This window comes from Hippocampus guttulatus, chromosome 20 (assembly GCF_054856545.1).
Source record: "Hippocampus guttulatus isolate MCC_2025c chromosome 20, RoL_Hgut_1.0, whole genome shotgun sequence".
Taxonomy (NCBI): domain Eukaryota; kingdom Metazoa; phylum Chordata; class Actinopteri; order Syngnathiformes; family Syngnathidae; genus Hippocampus; species Hippocampus guttulatus.
In genome coordinates, this window is record NC_141280.1 from 5469763 (window position 1) to 5491190 (window position 21428).

Here is a 21428-nt window from a genome sequence, read left to right on the forward strand (position 1 = left end):
GTTTTAGAGTTGTGGCGAATCCATTTCCTGTTTAACATATTTTTGAAAAAACATACAATTTTTTGAACCCCCTCCACATTGCAGATTTTTAAGCAGATTCCTTTTTTTTTTTCTTTTCAAGGTTTTTACATGATACAGGCAAGTTTGACTTTCGAGTTGTGTCAGTTTCACAGTAATCATCTCCTGGGAGTGAAAAATAAACAGCTTGAGGCGAGCAAGCGTTATTTGGAGAACTGTGCAAGTGAGACAGTGAGAACAGGTGGCAAGGAATACTTTTAGAAATGTGCTTTCAAGTTCCAGGGGTGGAAAATTCAAGTTTTAAAAAAAAATGGATGGTCTCTCCACCGAGCAGATTTTGTGGGTCCCAAAAAAATCTTCTGTGTGATAAACGGCGGTTCATGGTACAATAGATGTAAACAAATTAGTGGTCGCATTTTGGCCTGCCACAAGGCTGAAAAAAAGCGTATAATTTATCGTTATTTGTGTGGTGTACAGTGTTGGTCATCTGCAGTCGTCTTTGTGGGTGTTCAAAAAATGGATGTCAAAAATGAGCATGTGTGTACCCGGCTTGAGTCAAGACTGTTTTTGTTCTGTGATTTGTCATTTATTGAAATGATTGCGATAATAGCGCACGTTTCGAGACAAAGAGCTTAGTTTTCGACATCGACACACAAACGCATAAGACGAAATACTCTGGCCGCCGGAGAAAAATCTGTTTTTTTTTTAAACATCTGTGTTAACATGGACTTGCCAAAAATATGTTTGTAATTCTTCCATCATACTTATTTGATGAGAGTAATGTGGTTGATAGGGTAAGGTTGGTATGAATGGAATCGTTGTTGAGCTGATTTCATTTATTCATTTATTTTTTTCACGCAGTCGCTTGTTAACCCACGATCGGACACCGCCACAGGCTGTTCGACAAGGTGCCTTTAGACAAAGGGTTTGAAAAACAAAAACAAAGCACATCTGGATGGTGGGTAAACACCTGGCGTGAGACAATTGCGTTGTGGGGGCTTTGACACAAGGGGGAGTGAAATTAAAAAGCTCTGTGATGTTTTATGCATTCGAAATGATGCTCTTATCAGTCCTGGTGTTTCTTGAAATTATTTTTTTTAGGCTCCAGGGAGGCTCAAAGAATACCAACGATGGAGTTTGTGGTTCCTAACATTCTTCAGCTTGCAATGATTCTCGTAGAGTTCAATGGAGGATAACCTCACTATGATGAGGGAAAATATCCATTCTTGTCAACTTTTCCTCATCTTTGCCGCTTGCCCCCTTTTCCTGCCGCTGTGCTAATTCTGGCTGACGGGGGGAATCTTCAGGGAAAAGAAATGAGGGTGGCAGGGGAAACTCTGTACAGCCACCAAAGAACGATCCTCTAAATATGCAAGCTTCAAGCAGCTCTTCTCTTCCCGGCAGATATGAGCAATCGGCTAGATGTGTCCCGGTTTTGAAAGGTAGGCGATAAGTGCCACCACCACCCCCACGTAGACTCCTGTGCCAATTGTGATGGAGAGGGCAGCCAGGAACAGAGCGCGTCGGGAGGCGATGTTTGCCAGCGGGAAGTCGCCTTTGTGGACCGCCTTGGTGGTCTGGAAGAAAGAGCACAGATAAATAAATAAATAAGATAGATAAGGAGGGAAAGAAAAAGGTCAGGCGGCAGGTTAGGGGATTTGGCATTGACACAAGCTGGCTGTTGATTCTGCACAAGTGTTGATAAAGGTAGGAGGACACTCCTCTTGACAGATGAAGCCAGAAAAAGCTCGTTGGCAGCAATTAGTAGGAAAATGTCAAGGACTGTGGGTTGTGCTAATATGTGCCATCAGATGATGAATGGCAAATTTAACATCATTTGGAAAACTCAGGGAAAGGCATTGACGCCGCCGCCGAAATCTACTGTATGAGCAAGCCAGAAATACCAGGATGTTGAAAAGGGTAAACAAACGTGAAAAATGGGGAGGAAACTAGGAAAACAACACTGGGCTGAGTCGTATGATCAAAACAAGCTGCTGACAAACAACATGGACGAATAGCATCAATGTGTGCAGCAACACATGTAGACAGACAATGTAACAATACGAAATGTGACTAATATTGCCGCTGCTTACTGAGCAGTTTTGCCCATCTTCTTTGTTTATATCCATATGGATGCATGAACTATTTAATTATTATATGTATATATATATATATATATATATATATATATATATATATATATATATATACTTACTATATGCTTTTATAAAGTGCTATGTGCTTCTCTAGCTTTATGTACACACACAAAAAAAAAACAGGACAAAATGCTAAGTTATGGTATTGCTCCATGCTAACCTTCATCAGACACATAACACACTTGAGAGCCCCACTCGTGTCACGTAAACACTCATTTACTCACGATTTCAAATGAATTATTGTTGTCAGGCTTTTGTACGACAACTTGCATAATCATGAGAGCGATCTCTGCAGCCTCTCTGCGTCTCCAAACAACACACAGCCACACCATTAGTGGCGATAATGGCAGTCAGTTCCGCTCGCTAATCAAATGCACAACACCGTATTTCCTCCATAAAGGTTCACATTTTCAGGTGTCACATTTGTTTTTTTGTTTTTTTAAAATATATTTTTATGCTTTAGCAGTTGTCTCTCGCTACTATTGCTCTCAGTGTCCGGTGACCTTCCGATGGGACGGCGATGCTATTGATCTGCCATCAGCAAAACCCTATTATACTCGCTAACTCGTTTGTCTTTTTCTTTTTTCGTTCTCACAGAGAATGCAAGGTTCAATCTTTTGAGGGTGTGAGCTGTATGCCGAATTTCAACGTTCAATGTCGAACTTGTGACGAATACTGTGATAACAAAGAAGACGTAGCCTATTCATCTTTCATTCAACTTTAGCTCAAGATGCTCGGACTCCTCAACCATCTTGGCTTTCATGTTCTTTTGAATTATTAAGATTCTTGCTTAGACAAAGCACTGAAGTCCCAGAAAGTTAGAGATTGAAAAAAAAAGTGTTTTTTTCCCGCCGTTTTATTTTACAGATAGCACCATCCTATTTCAAAATGAACAGGCTTCTTGTTTTGGCAAAAGAAAAGCAATCCCACAGGGCTGGAAGACATCAAAAATCCCAAATTTCAATCCAAATTTAAATTGAAACTCAGTTTTTTTGATTGACTTTGTGATATTTCCACGCATTGAAGATTTTCACCAGCAGCGTGGTGACCTGTGCTCATTATGAGTTTGACCTTTATTTTCCATTCATCTTTCAGTTTGTTTCATCCTTTAATAATCCCACAAGGTTTGACGATCACTTGAAAGGTGTCTGTGGTTGAGAGATGTCTGTTATTTATTTTTTTTTTTTTACAGGATTCTTGCTTTGACAGAGAGTAATAATAAATCATTTTGAACTGCTAAGTCGAGCTCTATATGCGCATACGGAATTCATTAATTTTTCTTTTTGGCCAAAGAATGAGGCACAGCAAAGTGTGTTATCAAGATGTAAAAAGAAGCCCAACCTCCCTACCACGCTCCCTACTTCTCAGTACAGCACCTTGTGAGGGGCGGCGGGGAGGGTTCTCTGGTGTGAAACGCAGCCATCACTTCCACAGAATTAGCCCAGAGGGTTTTTGTTTTGACACGGGGAGGTTCCAAATGAAATCTGTTTAAAAAAAATTCTCACTGCTAAAAATTGCTGTGGTTGGACGTGTGTTCATATGTTGTCTACTTATTTACATTCGCTTCATTCATCACTCGCTGCTTGGATTTTTTTCCTTTTATGGTGATTCATGACACTAGTAAATGTCTCCTGTTCCAGCCTGGGGATTCACGACGCCACACACGAGTGTGATTGTTATGTCACATACAATCATTCGGATTAAAGCTGAGATTTGTGTCACACCTTTCAACAAACATACCGACGAAGCTTGGAGAGTGACTTTTGATTTATTTTCAAAACTCAAACATGTTTGTATACCACACCTGGCATTGACGGCGACTGGTTTGAGTACACCGGCGTGTGATTGTTATGCCACATGCAGCTTCTAATAACCTTGCTGTACATAGCCGACGACAAGGGTGTACACCGTGTGTGTGTGCGTGCGTGTGCGTGCGCTTACCCCCTGCGAGAAGTAAAATGCTGCGATTCCCAGAGGCCAGAAGCAGCAGAGCATGGAGAAGATGGCCAAGCCCAGGTGGTCCCTCGGAGGCACCACGATGAAATTGTCCTCACTCTCGCTGTCGCTAGAGCAGTCTGTCTGTACAGGACACAATAAATAATTTGTCATACATGTGTGGATTCTTTTTTATTTTTTTCAAAGGCGTTTGAATTTGCGATGCGCATGAAAACGAGACTTTCAGAAACTTTTGGGTCTTAACGTCTGACTTGGACAACTTTATCTTTTCTCTTCACAGGCAGTTCATCGTGTTACTTTCTGTGTCGGCCGCACTCCGACCAAGCTGCTACCGTGACTTCCCATGACCGCCTGTTATCATGGTAAGCTACTCTTTATTTGCTGTGTTTTACAGCCAGTCAACTGTTTTGGAAGGTTGCGCGCTAGCTTGGGGCGTTGCACGACCGCCAATCGTTGGTCCGCTTGTATTATTTTTGTTGACCTGAGAGCGAAATGGAACAAATTATGTGGCACAATAATTTCCCTTGCAATTGTGTTCCTGGGCTTTGGTCTGGCTGAGCCATGAAATATGTCAACAAGCTGGCTGTTGGCAAATGCTAGCATACACGTGGCACCTGGTTTGGAGTCATATTGTGTTCTATCAACTTGTAGCCTGTTCCGAGCTTGTGTTGTCCGATTCGCTGTTGACGTGCCGTTTATGTGAACTGATTTCGAACGACACTTGTCCAGGTGCGTTAGCTTGACGTTGGGGAATTTTGATTCGGGCCTATTTCAGTCTAAAACCCAATGATCACTTGTCTGCCACAATTTTGATCAAGTCTTCATCAATTCTGGTCTATTCGGGACTATGGATTTATTTTATGAGCCATTGAGATTCCTGTGTTCAGATCCCACCAGACGTATCTGATCTTCGGCAAGATCTTCCAGTCAAAAGCGGCATCCTTGTTGGTACACTGCTATTTAGCTGTCAGCTAAATAAATGCTGTCTCGATTCTTCTTGAAGTTTTTCTCTCGTGGTCTCTTTGTGCAATATCGGTAACGAGCGTGCTTATCAGCTCAAACACTTTGACATTGAAGCCGTATAAGAATGGGAGGATGGCAACAAGCAACTCCATTTGGAGTGGGAGTAGAAAGAATATGCGTTCAGACAAATGGGAGAGGCAGACGAGTCTCGGCCCGCTTGTGCGTAATATGAACGCGTATATGCATGGACCTTTTGTCCAGGTCCATTACTTTTTCATTAGTTTTGGGAGATGGAGTTGCCGACGTTTTGTCAGGCGAACGGCAAAAGACGTCATGCTCGAATGTACACTTTGAATGAAGCTCTCGCTGGAATGAGTTTGCAATTTTGTATAGCTTTTTTTTTTCCCCTCCAGTCTCCCCACCTATATCAATACACGTTTGCATCAATAACCTTCCCTGCTCCAAAGCCAAGACGTGTTGCGTAATGAAAAGACATCAGAGATTAAGGCTACATTAAGCTGCAGCCTGCACTCATCATCCCGTTTGAAGGATGATCCAGAACCGGGGTGGAACATGAGAAATAAATGAAGAGCGGGGGAGGAAAAAAACCAAAACACAGTTAATGATGTATTTTTACCCAAAAGAGAATTACGAACCACGGCGGGCTGTAGCATCCTTAAGATTTCTTTAATTTGAGCAATATGAGGCAACGTAATCCCTTTATTACCTTTAATCCTGGCGTGTTTTCTGTGGCCTGCCTAAATAATTCTGAATATTTATTTCATGTCCTCTTGCCACTGAGAGAATTGTGTTAAAGATAAAAACGGCAACAAGAAAAACAACTAGTAACACAAATGTTTTAATTGTTTCTCACCATGGTGGCTCCTATGCCCATAGCCAAAGTCATACTGTTGGACTTTTCACAGCACGCTAGGAAATCAAAAGCAAAGCACTCTATTGCTTCAAAATGAACGAAGGGTTATTTCCCGACAGTCGCCACACTGGCCTTTCGGTTGTCATGCAGCGGAAGGGCTCGGTTTGGCTTTATCTTGACAGTTTTGCTGCGAGTTTGATAAAGAGGAAAACAACATGCTTGGAAAACAAAAATAACACGTAGAAGTTGATGTCTTCTACACTCGCGCAGGATGGGCAGTCACAACCGTCACAGTACTTCACGACAAGTGAGTGAATTGCTCAATTGGTCACGACTCCCATCGCTGCATTTTAAATACTAAATACTTGCTTCAAAATGCAATCTTACTCCCACCTTTAGCCACGCCCACACCCCCTCCAAAAAAAACCCCCATCATAACTGAAATGGTTTTAAAAAAAAAATCTGTACTCAATTCACGAACACATAAACCTGCTTAGGCAAGTATAGTGTGTGTGGAACACAAACCTCCAAATTTACCTTTCGACATGTTCCGGCATACACCCTTACAATCATATAAAATAAGGGGCCTCATTTTCTCACAGCCTCACAGTTATTTGATATTCAAAGCTTATTGTCCTCAACGCCGCGACCGTCTTTGCGTAGCCGTCCATACTTGGTGGGAGTGAAGCAATTTCCTTGATGGATGACGGGATTAACGCATGGGCGGTGGAGTTTTGCCCACCTTGCCCCACTAATGGTCGCGCAGACGGCGGATTAATGGACTCCCCAAAATAAAACGGAGGGGAAGAAAACAAGCGTGTTATTACTCGAAAGGGATTGGAGTAAGCAAAAAAAAAAAAGTGCTCCGCAAATGCAAATTGGGACACCCTGTTGAGGTAATAAAACATGTACAGGTAGAAAAATAGCCTCACTTTGTCCATTGCTATCATAAAATCATCAAATCATGTACTAATAATGCAACCATAGCCATTTGCTTTGGTGTATCTTCCCTGACTTTTTCTCAAAGGTCTTCGCCAGGCCTGATGCATTAAATGATGAGGTGACTAAGCGGTGTGACTGAATATGCATGGATTTAACCTTCGTGGCTGACCTGTTCCTTCAGCACCGACGCATGATGGCAATCCATTTGATGTCGCGAGGGAAGAGGACAGGCGAGTTCAAGACTGAATAGGTTTGCTTTCAAGCTATTTTCAACCCATTGGTTAGTAACGTGTAAAAAAAATAATAAGACGCCATGGGGACAGACCAACATTTGTAAACAGATGATGACATTGACTACGCGCGCCGTAACAATCACATCAGTCGAACGAGTGGGAGCACAAGGCATGCTGGGAGATTTGTGTTGTTTCGATTCACCGCCGAGTGGCCTTTAGTTGCCCAAAAGCCATTTGTGGAATGTTTGCAGAGATTTTGTCACAACGGGCCACCGATCCTTCCGCCAAGCCTTCCCGTGGGCCAATTACCAGCAGCTGGAAAAGAACAACCTGTTCAAAGTCTGCATTTTAAGCAGAAGCAGGCCAGATGTTTAACCAGCCAGCGGAGTAACGGTAACATGCAGGCGGCTGAAGGCTGTGCTCGGATGAATCACTCGGGAGGGGGGTGTAAATCCTGTCAATATGAGCCAATTGCCTGACAGGTAACAAAGACCTAATGGATGCTTTCACAATCCTCATGGGACCGTTGTACAAAGAGGTTGGCCTGTTTTTTTGTATCCCCCGCCCCCACACACACACACCCATGTCCTTCCAGTTTTACATACCCATGATATTTATAACATCTTGCACACGGTGGTCCTGGTGCACATCTGGCACGTTGTGGGTAAGGTTCAGGATTCAGGTGTGTGCAGGAGATGAAAACTCTTACAATTTAGTCCAAATCGAAAATTTTGGAAAGAAAAATGAAGGTGTGTTATCAAAAGTTTGAAAACGTTTTCTGTGCACCACCTTTTCTCATGTTACATTGTGGGCACCTGCGGCTTATAGACAGGTGCGGCTTATGTGTCTACAAAATGTTTTTTTCCTTGAAAAATGTGGTGGGTGCGGCCAATAATCAGGTGCGAAATTACTAATTGTCATTTGGAGAACCGTGCAAGTGAGAGAAGGAGAACTAAGGCATACTTTAAAAAGTACTATTTGGACTCACCGAGTCAATCGAATCATGCCCGAGGCACCCAAAATTACATTAGGACTGTTGATTTAATGTGCTGAAGGTTTCTCTGGAGAAAAAGAGAATTCATTACATACTTTTCATGCATCTCGCACGCTGCGCTGCAGTTGTTGGGTCTAGCGCCGCCAAAACGTGTCTGCAGGCGCAACGGCGTGAATGAAAAGACACAGAAAAATCGGAACGCAATTAAAGCTCCCGGCAGAAAACAAGCGCTGGCTTCTAAATTGCCTTATAACTCGAAAGTCTGTGTTTGAAATTACACAAATAAATCGGATTGCGCGCGGCAGAGTGGAAACCAAAGAAAGAAACTAACGACTTTGCCGCCAACAGGAATTCAATTACGTTGCTGAATGAAAGGGCAACACAAATGAGAAATTGCCACGCTGGATGATTTAGCAATTGATTAAATATGGAGCCGAGTCGAAATTTGAGCACGCCCTGCGTGCGGCGTGTCCTCGTAAGAAGTGAAAGCAATCTTTAAACGCTTTTTGAAAAATAACCCCCCAAAAAAAGAGTCGACCGCTCATGGAGTTGAGTCATTAGGGCCCCACAAATGGCATCGCATGTTCCGCTATCCCTAACACGTGGCGGCGGGTGGTCTCCCCTGGCCGCCCGGGTCCCGACATCCGCACGTGGCCTTTCGCGTTGCCACACCTGCTCCAGATGGTTAATTTATGTCCATGCTGGAGCCCAAGGTCCCAGTGGTGACCAGGGTGCTTGTCTTAAGACTTAATAATTCTAAGGCGGCGTGACAGGCCACTTCCCAAAGGGGAGTGGCTTCCCCACGCCGCTAATAAAAGTCCTTGAGACGGAACATAAGAGCTCGGTCGTGATGTACGAGGCATGCTTGCACATTCATTGCTACCTGTATTCGTCTTCAGAAAATAATCGACGGTGCAGAGGAACTCATTAAGTCGGGGGACAGGAAGTGTTAGCTCCACTGTGTAAACAAAAACAGGGTGGCCCGTACCGCTGTACTCACTGTTTTTCTAGGCTCCAGCAACCCCCCTTGTGAGAATAAAGCGGATCGGAAAATGGATGCACGGATGGATGAATTGAAACACAAACCTATCTTCCGAGTTTGCTTGGAGACGCTATCAGCCATGACACATCTCAAACTAAGCTAAACTAAAACATACTTTTGTGCCATCGCAAAAAAAAAAAATATATATATATATATATATACAGTATATATTGTATCAAAGCTAGCATGATACCAATGAGTTGCTATCAAAAAAATCGAGAACATAACAGTGAAACCACCAGTCTTCACATTATTTTCATGCCAGATGCAATCAACAGCCCCCGTTTGCGCCGCAGTCCCAAACAAAGAGCATCAAACAATCCCAACAACAAACACATTTCTTGTTGAGAGATCATAGCGCAGTGATTGTGGCAGCCCAAACGACTGAGCCGAGTAACTGTAATTTGCGAAAATGTGATTAGACGCTGCCTATCGCCCGTAATGGGGGGGGATATAATTAGCCGCATTTGGTGGCATAAAAAGAGCTCAGGCCCGCAGGGAATTTTGCTCTCCGCTGATTGCAAAAGCAACCGTATCAGCTTGTAAATTAAACATTTAGCCGCGCGGCAAACCTGACGCGGCCCGTGATTTGTTGCACACGTCCATCTGGGGGAGAGCTGATAGCGACTGTTTGCAAACGGCGCGATTTTACAATCGCCGCATCCAAATCAGATCAATGGTTTGATGATGATGATGATGATAAATTCAAAATAGCAGCAGCCAAACAAAATGGTCAAGTTTCAGTCAAAAGTTTACAGTCAAACCGCCACGCGTGTCTTGGCCTTGAGTCTGACCTGTTGCCATGACAACAAGCTGGCCAGGCCGGGGGGTTTTAAAACAGAGGACGGTCAAAGGAAGAAGTTGAGGTCGGGGGTTAGGCAATTAGAGACTTGTGCTCTATCTTTGTAGAGTGCAACGTTCGCATTTGCTATCCACTCCTCGATACTTCCCCTATTTTTGCTTTTTTCATGGTTGGGAATTTGTTCCGAGGCTGCCATTGGAACATCTGTGACATTTCTGTGAGCTAGGGCTGCCTGCCTGTTCAATAAATCGACAACTGGTGAGCGTGAAGTAGAATTACGCTGCATATTTTTTCCTTCATATTCCAAAAAGTAGCGACGAGGTTAAGACTAATGCTCGTGTTTTTTTTTCTTTCCCCACCACATCCTATTTCAAGGCAAACGTCTGCTCATTCGGTTTTACTGCCCCCCCCCTCCCCCCACAAGTCGTATATTTTGACACAAGGCTATTACATTCCCGGAGTCACCGAGGGACACTTAGGTTTTTTATTGGCCGGAGAGACACGGCGTGCGAAGGGATAAATATCATCCGTTAGCCGAGGACAGCTCGTGGTCAAATCAATCGCACAAGCGCACCGCTTCTTGCCGCTTTGAAATGATCCGATCGTTATTGTCGTTTACTGCTAAATGGGAGAAAGGCTACCTGTGGAGGATTTCATGAGAATTTATGACTCTGGCTCTCGCCGGCGCTTCAAAGGGCGAACAATATGTGTGTACTGAACTGAGGCATGACCACATTTTAGTTTTAATGAAGGCATAAGCGCCTTTCTCTCCCTCTTAGTGAATATGGATTGCCCTTCCAATCACACCAGAGAAATATAGCTATTGTGAAACTCGGCTATATTGATATTGGACACCGTTATATTTTAAAAAGAGGACATTGACGAAATCTGAGAGGTGGTTTTGTTTATTTTTTTTTGCTGTTAAAATTTGCGGCGGAGTGGCAAGACCACATGCTCACAGCGTCAAGTCAATATGAAATTCACTGCTAAATGCAGATTTTATGCACGAGGGGTGGCGGAACAGATGGCCGGCAAATCCAAATGCAGCTTCCAGTGCTTATTATGTATTCAGGTGAAACCGGCGGATAATTTTAATGGAAGAAAAGGCGTGAGGATCAAACGGACAAGCGCGCGCGCATTTGGGGCGAGGAGCTCCGGTCGCTAACAAGCGTGTCAAACCCAAACTTTGATAGCCTTGTTCCGCCGAACGTTACCATTAAACGCGTTTCCACACATTAGTTAGCACCTTTTAATTGGTTGTCGACAATTTGCCGCTTGTGGTGAAATGACGGAGACATGCTGTACTCATCACATCGGGGGGTCGGCGAGAAGTGTTTTCGGCAGATTTTGGCTATTGAGGCGTAGGCGCGACTTCGTTCAGGTTATTGGGCTTTCGGACAAACGTTAAGGATTCACCTTAAGTTTACGATAAAGTCAAATCAGGTTCGTCGGGAAAGGATCAAGTGTATTTTAGGTTGATCCTGAAATTTCATTTTGTGCGTAATGTAAATTGCACCTTGTAATGGAGTGTCCTGATCTGCCGTAGTCCGACTTACACTAGCCGGGTTGTTCTTTTGCAACAGCAATGACAAGGAATGGTGGGACCAATTATTTCTGCAGCTATTCAGTGATACGGCAATTCGAAGAGGGCCTTCACACGGCCCGATGCTCTTGCCCTAATAAAGACTCTAACTCATTCACTCCCAAAGACGTTTTTAAACGTCTTTTCAGACTTGGTCCAGAATTGGCTGGTACTGAATGAGTTAATATAGATACCGGGTCCAAAATCAAGCCATCCTGGATATTACAATCTTGTTAAGTAGTTGTGGGATTCCTTCCTCGTGTCAGACTGGAGGCGAGTCGTTTGGTATAGTCTGTAGTCTACAACATAATGAGTCCCACCGAGTATGTTTCGCTTTTTATCCGGCAAAACCAGCCTCTGATGATGATGGTTTCACATGCCGACTCGTTTTGTGAAGTGAAGGAATGTCACTTCTTTGACCTTATTTGCAAGCCAAACAGCAATACGAGAGCAACCACTTAATTTGCATCCCCGCTATGATTTGGATGGCATTTTCTCTACGTGTCATCTTGGTTATTTTATTTCACCGGCCATGTGGTAGCCTCGCAGGACACCCGGTCCAACTGGACACCCAATCCCCACATCGCAATCCCCTAAATCCTTTGGAGTGTTTTTGCACTATTGGCTCTGCCAAAACAGTTCAGCTAATGCAGCATTTTCACTTAATATCCCAGGGGTAGAGCCAGCACTGAAGACTTATGGTGATGTGAATTTACGGCTGTGTGAAATGGATGACAGGGTCAGCATATCTGGCGGGATTTGTGGTTGGGAAGATGTGCAACCGTTTTGGGGTTATTTTTTTTTATAGTGTTCAGAGATCGCTGCGGAAATTCTAACCTGGTGTCTGTTTGCTCACGCAGAGTGAATTAGCACCCAATACGCTGTTTGCAGGTGATCCAAATGTCTGACCAAAATCTGAAAAGTCTGAATCTTGAACCATTATTGGGAGGATTATATCAAGACATTCTTGGAGGCAAAACGCATACGTGCCGTCCAATGTCAGAATATTTGGTGTCAGTTACATTCTGGGGCTACTTTGCTCCATCCAGCACAGGATGTCTTGAATCTGTGCTGGGTTCAGTGAAGTCTAAAAATGATCAAGGCATTCTGCAGCTCGATGTGCCATCCAGAGTCAGAAGGCTTGGTCTGTTATTTTCTGGAGCTGCTTTGCTACATCCGGCACAGGGTGTCTTGAATCTGTGTCCTGTACAATGAAATGTCAAATCTTTCAAGGTATTGTTTTCTTTAACAGAGGGCCACCATTATGGTGTTTAAGAGTATGGGTTTTTTTCCAGAATAGTATTTCAAAGCCTTACCTCGTACTCTACGTACTCTTCCTCCTCCACCTCGTATGAAACGGTCTGGATTTTGACATGTTCGCCGTCCTCCGACACCTTTGCTTGCGGTTCCTCCGAGCCGGCCGCGGACCCTCCGGTGGAGTTGGATGTCTCCTTGGCCTTCTTCTCCGTGAAGGTGGTCTCACAGCACTCACTTTTATATTCCTTGGCCTTGATGCTGCCATTGTCCTCTTTGTACAAGATGAAGTTGGGCCTGTAGAAGGCCTCCACGGCTAAATGCAGCGAGGTAGCATCCAAGAGCTGCTGCGACTTCATCTTGCCGTTGCTATTGTAGCCGCCCCCGCCGCTTACTACATTGACCGGCTTCCCTCTGCCGCCGTCGCTCTCACCACCAAAGTAGTTGATAATGTTCTCCTGGAACTGGTTGTTTGGGAAGTCTCCTCCATAACCGTTGACCATATGCTTGCTATTTTTGTCCAACAAAGGATTCTGGAGCTCGCTAAGGTTCTCCATAGCAACAAAAGGGCAAAAGTCTTTTTAATGATCGGCAATTCCTTGACCGGCGCTTGAGACCCTAGCGGCATTCAGCACTCGGAGACCTGCAGAGGAAAGAGTAATGCAGAAGAAGGGGAAGTTTTTAGCGTTTGTATCAAGCAGACTTTTTGGAGAGTTGAGTTTTAATTCCTGGTTGGGAGAGCTGCATCTCGCAAGAGGACTCATTTCGGTTCAATTTGCCTCCCCGTTTTAAACACTCGTTGATACGCTACCCAGAAAAGCAATAGCGATTGATCCTAATGCATTTTGTCGGGATATTATGTTTGTTGTGTGCCCCCCGGGCTGATTGTTTTCACTTCAGTCCATGGGTTCCTTTTAGATAAGAATGCTCGTCAAGCTCCGGCAGCGCGGATTTCGAACCCCGCTCCCATCGATCCATCTTGCTAATCTACGATCTCTGCCAAACACGATGGATGAACTTCTTCTCCTCACAAAGACCAACAAAAACTTTGCACGTTCTGCTGCGCTCTGCTTCACTGAAACCTGGCTCAGTGACCGCCACCCGGATTCCGCGCTACATCTACCCGGCTTCCGCCTTCTCCGAGCCGACCGCGACACGGAGCTATCAGGGAAATCGAAAGGTGGCGGGATTTGCTTCTATATCAACGAAGAATGGTGCACTGATGTCACGAAGCTCGACGCACACTGCAGCCCGGACCTGGAGTCGCTGTCTTTAAACTGCAAGCCATTCTACTCGCCACGTGAGTTCACCTCCTTTTTACTAATCGGTGTTTACATTGCGCCACAAGCTAACGCTAACACGGCGATACAAACGCTAGCCGAACAAGTAAACAACCTCGAACTAAAATACCCAGAGTCACCCCTGATAATTTTGGGCGATTTTAATAGAGCACATCTTAACCGTGAACTTCCCAGATATAAGCAGCACATCGACTGTTTCACCAGAGAAGGCAACATTCTAGACCACTGCTATACAACAATCAAAAATTCATACCGATCGGTCGCCCGTGCAGCATTGGGTCTTTCTGACCACAATTTAATCCACTTAATACCTACATACAGACAGAAACTCAAATGTGCTAAACCGGTTGTTAAGACTGTGAAAAAATGGACAGATGAAGCAAAGCTAGCTCTACAAGAATGCTTAGACTGCACTGATTGGGGCGTCTTTGAAACTTCAACGGGCACACTGGATGAATACACAGACACTGTAACATCATACATCAGTTTCTGTGAGGACATGTGTGTACCAACGAAGTCCTTCCACTCCTTCAACAATAACAAGCCATGGTTTACTCCCAAACTCAGGCAACTCAGGAAAGAGAAAGAGGCCGCATTTAGAAGTGGAGATCGGGCACTGTACAAACACGCCCGAAACCAATTGACAAAGGAAATTAACATCGCTAAGAGAAGCTATGCAGAGAGGCTGAAAAACCAGTTCTCTGCTAACGACTCTGCATCTGTATGGAATGGCCTGAAAGCAATCACTAACTATAGAATGCCATCCCCCCAAACAGTGAACAATAAGGGTCTTGCTAATGAACTAAACATGTTTTTCTGCCGATTTGAAAAGGACACCCCCATTTCCCACACACACCCACCTCTACCAGAAACTACTCTATCTACCCCCCCACCCTCTTTTTCTCCACTACAGATCCACGAACGGGACGTGAGACGGCTCTTCAAGCAGCAGAAGATCAAGAAAGCTGCGGGGCCCGACAAAGTGTCCCCCTCCTGCCTGAAAGTCTGCGCTGACCAGCTGGCTCCGGTCTTCACACAAATCTTCAACAGATCTCTGGAGCTGTGTGAGGTCCCATCCTGCTTCAAACAGTCTACCATCATCCCAGTTCCCAAGAAATCGGCAACATCGGAACTGAACGACTATAGGCCTGTCGCCCTGACGTCTGTGGTCATGAAGTCCTTTGAACGCCTTGTGCTGAACCACCTAAAGAACGTCACCGGACCCCTGCTGGACCCTCTCCAGTTTGCCTACCGGGCAAACAGGTCTGTGGAAGACGCGGTCAACATAGGTCTGCACTACATCCTCGAGCACCTCGACAGCACAGGGACCTATGCAAGGATTCTGTTTGTGGATTTCAGCTCTGCGTTCAACACCATCATCCCGGAACTCCTCCCCCCCAAACTTCTCCACCTCGGTGTGTCCCCTACGATCTGCCAGTGGATCCTCAGCTTCCTGACGGGACGGACACAACAGGTGAGACTGGGAGCAACAACATCATCAATACGCACCACCAGCACTGGAGCCCCACAGGGATGTGTCCTCTCTCCACTGCTCTTCTCTCTCTACACAAACGATTGCACCTCAACAGATCCAGCTGTCAAACTCATAAAGTTCGCTGACGACACCACGGTCATCGGTCTCATCAAAGACGGCGACGAGTCTGCGTACCGCCAACAAGTGGAGCAGCTGGAGCTCTGGTGCAGCCGACACAACCTCGGGCTGAACACGCTCAAGACTGTAGAGATGATCGTGGACTTCAGGAAACATTCTTCTCCACAGTTGCCCCTCACACTATCCAACTGCCCCGTGTCAACCGTCGAGACCTTCAAGTTCCTGGGAATCACAGTCTCCCAGGACATGAAGTGGGAAGTCAACACCATCTCCATCCTGAAAAGGGCGCGGCAGAGGATGTACTTCCTGAGGCTGCTGAGGAAGCATGGCCTGCCACAGGAGGTGCTACGACAGTTCTACACGGCAGTCATCGAATCAATCCTGTGTTCTTCCATCACGGTTTGGTTTGGGGCCGCCACAAAAAAGGACAAAATCCGACTTCAACGGACAGTTAGGACGGCGGAAAAAATCGTTGGCACCGCCCTACCCACTCTTGAGGACTTGCACACTGCAAGAATCAAGACAAGGGCACGGAAAATCCTCCTGGATCCCCCGCACCCTGCCCACCACCTTTTCCAGCTACTCCCCTCAGGCAGACGCTACAGATCCATGCGCACCAAATCCAGTAGACACTTAAACAGCTTCTTCCCTCTAGCCATTAACTCCTTAAACAGTCACTGACGTAGTCACTCTTCTTGTACTACAAATACTGCTACTGGTTACTCTAAAATGGTTCAATGATTTGTTGTTTACGATGATACTAATGCAGCGTGTTATACCGGAGACAAATTCCTTGTGTGTTCTACATACTTGGCCAATAAAGATGATTCTGATTCTGAATACGGAAGCGGTTCCCAACCACTATGCTGTCACACATTGAGAGATTATCTCAAGTCTCAAGCACCTATGCACATAATTGACCAAAAAGACAGACATTTTGGTTTTGAGGCTTTTATTTGAGGCCAATTCCAAGGCATTTAGATGATGATCATTGAAATGTCAAACGATAGTATTTTCCAATCTCTCCTGAAGAGGGAAAAACATTTTTGAGTGATTTGAATGTTCGCGCTTGAGCGCGGACGTTCATGCTACCTGGTGCCTTTTTTTATGTTGGTTGGTGTAATGAATTCGCCAAAAGCTGTTTATGTCATTAAATGCGAGCCTGGTAGCAGCCGTTTAATTTTCATTCTGCAGGGTCGTCGCCACGGTGGTCAAGTTCCTGCCAGCGGGTTAACAAGTCTCAATCGGATGACAAACGAGGCGTCAAAAACACGCTTAAGCGCTCCAAGCATCAAAACACAATCAAATTGTTTCCACCCCCACCACCCCACCCCAAACGACCGCGTCAACCCTCGAGCCTCCATTTTTGAAACGTCACACCCTCGACATTCAATCTGTGTTGGAAATAGAAATGCCAAATGCAGATAAATTCAGGGGGGGTCCCGACCTAAATCGCGCGGCGCTTTTTCGATGTGCTTAATGAGACAACAAGTGAGTAATGTCTGACAGCAAATAAGCCTTATTAGCCGCAATCACTTACTGTATACTTTTCTTCGACATTCTCAGAAAACAAGCAAGCGAGAGGTCACATTTGCATGAGACACTTCTGTAGAAAAGCTGCGTGAATGCTAAAGAGCTGACACGGGACTGAACTGCTGTGCAATCAAAAAGGAAGAAACGAATGTGAGATGGGGAGGGGGGGGGGGCTTCAAGTGAATTACAGAGGTCTTTTTTTTTTTTCTAAATACATTTTGGAAGATCATTGCTGAAAACTTGCAAAGGCTGAGAACTATGTTGGACTCGGTCCATTCAAGTCGTAATGACGACTGCACATAACCCCGCAACCCGTCGTTATATTGACGAAAATCTACTCAATCATTCATGATCCTGGAAGGACGCATTAATTAGCCATACCCGAATTAGAAGGACAAGATTGTTGCCATGTGCTTTGATCTGTGGTTTTATCTTTGCGATGCAATTGCACTTTTTTTTTTTAAATCAATGTGTGCATCTTTTTAGATTAAGAAAATGCATGAATTAACGTGAAACTGATAATCGGATTATCAACCGACATGTAGAATATCTGGCATTATTGCCTCTCTTATCCTCTTAATATCCACGGGGTGGGCTGTACAAAGCTTTTTTTCTGGCATCTTCCTTGTCAATTCTTTTTTATTCTTGCACCCTTTTTGCTTCTTACATTAATTATTTACTACTAGAGACCTAAAAGAAAAAAATACGGATTTTCTGAAAATAATAATCCCGAATAGTAAACATAAACAAACGTATATCAAGAAAACAGTCTTCCAGAACAGTAGCAACTTTAACATAAACATCATTTTAATACCTGTAAGAATAACATTACTATCAATCGTAAAATTCATGCACCAAACTTTGCAGTTTTCAAAATATTGATTTCTACTCTCTTTATACCGATTTTAATGCACACAATGAGTTGTTTAAAAAAACAACAACACATTTCTACAGTAACATCCATCTAGGCCATAAACTACATGGACGAAAAAAGATCGCGCCCTCTGCTGTCAGAATCCAATGATTTACAAGTCCGAGTGGTGACACTGCAGTACATAAGGCTGCAAACTGCCCGTGTTGTAAAATCTATTTATTCTAGACATACAGAATCGAACGTGTCAGGAAAAAAAAAGAAGATGAAAACAGAGGTCCAGAGGTGTCAGACACGAGTCTAGCAGATTAGCAGGCATCCTGTTAGCATCCGGGTCATGGTTACGCGATCTGCCAATGCACTTCAGTCCCATCAGACTGTCAATCAGCTCAATGCTGGCTGCCTTCGTCAGCCCACTGTCAATCACCCTCCCGCCCTTTGACCCGATGCACCCCCCACCCCCCCGGCCCCTTTCCAAACTGATTCTTAACCGATGGGCCCCCCTGAGACCAGTGTCGAGGCGCACCTGAATACCAATGCGCCTTATCTGTCGTCCATGTTTATCGAGCCACTCCATCCCTCTTGACGCCGGCAAATTCATCTCTCTCTGTGATTTAATTTGGAACGCGACGACGGCCTGCGTCGCACATAATGAACGGCGACGTCAGCTCGTTATTGATGGGCGTGTGCCGGGGCTCGGAGTGGAGGATGCAAATTCCAGGCGCATTTGTCATCTGAGCACTGCGATCAGTCAGCAGCAGCAATGTCTCCAATGGTGACCCACCCCCCACCCCGAACTGTCAGTTCACAGTTCGCGATCTACAAATTGTTTGACCTTTGGCACCATAATCGTCTAAGATGGTGCCAAAGTCCTGGCGAATCGGAAAGTAGTAATTGGTGCCAAGCAAAGTATGTTGATACAGTACATCTGGACGGAGATCTATTTTTTCCATGTTAAGGTGGCGCTAAGTTTAGCCTGGGTTGTTAATGGAAGTTATGGAAAGTCTCGTAAGCCATTTTTTACGGGTAATGTTGTAAAATGAGTTTTTGAAATGCTATACAAGTTTATTGGCATCATAGATTACGGTAGATTTATGGTCTCCGCGACAGTGATACCTTGACTCGGTTATTTCATTCAAAATCCTCTTCCCAGCTATTTTTCAGCAAAGACCAGCAATAAATTAATCTGTTAGGGTTAAGAAAATCAGGAAGGAAAGGAATTGGGACAAAATGACGTCCAAAGTACCACCGTAATAATCTGTGAAATTTTTAGGGGAGGGGCGGAAGGGGGAAAACAATTACTCAAATGCTCATCCCTTATCCACCGTAAATAGCGGAGTTTTATTATATTACAACCTCTGTCAATCTTCATCATCCATTTTTGGGAATTAAGCCACTCCCGTGTCATCATGTGGCTCCCGCTCTCCCTGCACCTTGATAAAATAAAAACACCCTTCTGCAGCCCTCCCCCATGCAAACCCCCTCCTCACTGTATGATTTTAAGTGTTCCTTGATGTGTAAATCCTCTTGTGGGAATGGAAATGTTGCATAATTCAGCATATTCAGCTTGCCGTCAATATAATGGGCTGCTGCCAGCCAGCACCGAGGCTGACCTGTCTTCGCGGCCAATTGATTGAGGGAACACAATAATGGTCCAGTGTATTTTGTCCACGATCATTTGTTTTGGGGGCTTTGTAGTACGGTGCGTCTACTGTCAATCTTGCTACATCCATCCATCCATCCATCCATCCATCCATCAACACAGTTCCGAGGTGCCCCATTGCTCACCCCCCACCCCTGCTTCGAACCAGGGCTTTTGGGGTGGGTGGAGCTAGGTTGTTGCACTTGAGGCAAAAGGCTTTAATTAGTCAAGAGTCTGAAGGAAAGAAAGTGGACTCATTAAGAAAATAAAAGCATTGATTTTGATGACACTCATTGAGGCAGCACTTGATGACCAAGCCACCTAATGACAGTTTTTCAGATCTGTCCTCGTGGTGCATGCAGCAGAGCCATCAGCTCGTTATGCCTACACCTTCGGATAGCCCACCGATGTGGTCGCTTTGGAGTGCCTCGTCATTGGCCATGAGTGCACGTCACAGACAGAAATGTGGAAGAGCAAGAAGGGGGGGGGGGGGGATTCTTTTATTTTATTTTATAAATGAGTTTTTTAAAGTCCATTGTGACACCCAGCGCGTTGACTCGGGCTTGGCGCTGAAGTGTCTGCGTACGAGTTCCTTCTTGTCAGTCCGGCAAATGGCAAAAATAAATACCTTCTCCCGACTGTTACCAAAACAATAACCCGGTGCAAGCGAACAACAATTTTCGTGCTTGGCGGAGGTAATCAAGATGATGTGCCTTGGTTCAATTTTTGCTGTTGCCATTAAAATACTCGAAACGGACACGTTGTCATCTCCTCGTCGCCCGATTCAACGTCTCCATCTCTTTCTTTCTCTCTCCTGCCCCCACATGCTTGCACACATAAACAAAAGGAGCGTGGAAGCGACGTGCGGGTGGAAGTTGTGACTAGCAACCAGTACCTCTTCCCCCATCATGATGATGGACACCTTGCATGCATTTGCACAATCAACCCCCAGAGCGTTAAAACCATTTCACTGCTTAGTGACTAAATTTTTTTTTTTTTAATTAAATGTCAACCAAAAAAGCAATTACCTGTAAGTTCTTGACAATCCAGATGCAACCCCCGGCTCGTGCATCACACTGTAGCCTGGAGAGCGACGCTTCATCGGAGACTTTCCCATCCGGAGGAACGTGCGACGTGTCCCGCCGAGTTGGTGTGCGCGCACATCGGCGGCGGAACGGCGGTTGCGCTCACCTCCCGCGCGTAAATCTCTCTCCCGTGCGCTAACAAAGCTCTCCTTTCCCCCATCAAACACTTGTTTTAGCGCCTCCTTGAAAATCTGTTACAACATCTCGGCGCAGCAGATAGAAGACGAGTTCCCTCTCTTGTCTCCCGCCCCCTAGCCCCTTTCGGTGATCAGCGGTTGCGGAGCTGAAGCAGGCAGCGTCCGCCCTCTCTTGTGCGCGCCTTTACTCTCGCTCACTATTTGGATGTGTGGACGAGGTTAACCATGTGCTGGGCGTGTGGGGAGTGGGCGGCCGCTCGTCCTCTCCTCTTGCGGCATCGCAAAAGACCTCTTGGTCAAAACATGGGCAGGAATCCGATTATTTTTATTGCAGGTAAACATTGCGTTTACCTGCTGCACAAAAAAGAAATATATGTATGTATATATGTTGTTAGCTGAGCTACAACGATAAGTCGCTAAACCGCATAAAA

General features: G+C 45.0%; 1 protein-coding gene across 1 annotated transcript; it reads right to left on the reverse strand.

The window, feature by feature from the left end:
- Nucleotides 1–836: 836 nt before the first annotated feature.
- On the reverse strand, nt 837–21154 carry LOC147187700 (synapse differentiation-inducing gene protein 1-like). The gene is made up of 4 exons (XM_086101166.1): nt 20804–21154; nt 12879–13459; nt 4116–4253; nt 837–1595 (listed from the first exon to the last, which is right to left on the reverse strand). Exons 2-4 carry the CDS (start codon nt 13371–13373, stop codon nt 1437–1439), a joined length of 792 nt encoding a protein of 263 aa, XP_085957292.1. The 5' UTR covers nt 13374–13459; nt 20804–21154; the 3' UTR covers nt 837–1436.
- Nucleotides 21155–21428: the final 274 nt, after the last annotated feature.

Coding starts and splice junctions, on each gene's coding strand:
- LOC147187700 (XM_086101166.1), bottom strand. CDS start 13,373: ATGGAGAACCTTAGCGAGCTCCAGAATCCTTTGTTGGACAAAAATAGC. Junction 4,254..12,878: donor AAGAGTACGTAGAGTACGAG/GTAAGGCTTTGA, acceptor TGTCCTGTACAG/ACAGACTGCTCTAGCGACAG. Junction 1,596..4,115: donor CATTTTACTTCTCGCAGGGG/GTAAGCGCACGC, acceptor TCTTTCTTCCAG/ACCACCAAGGCGGTCCACAA.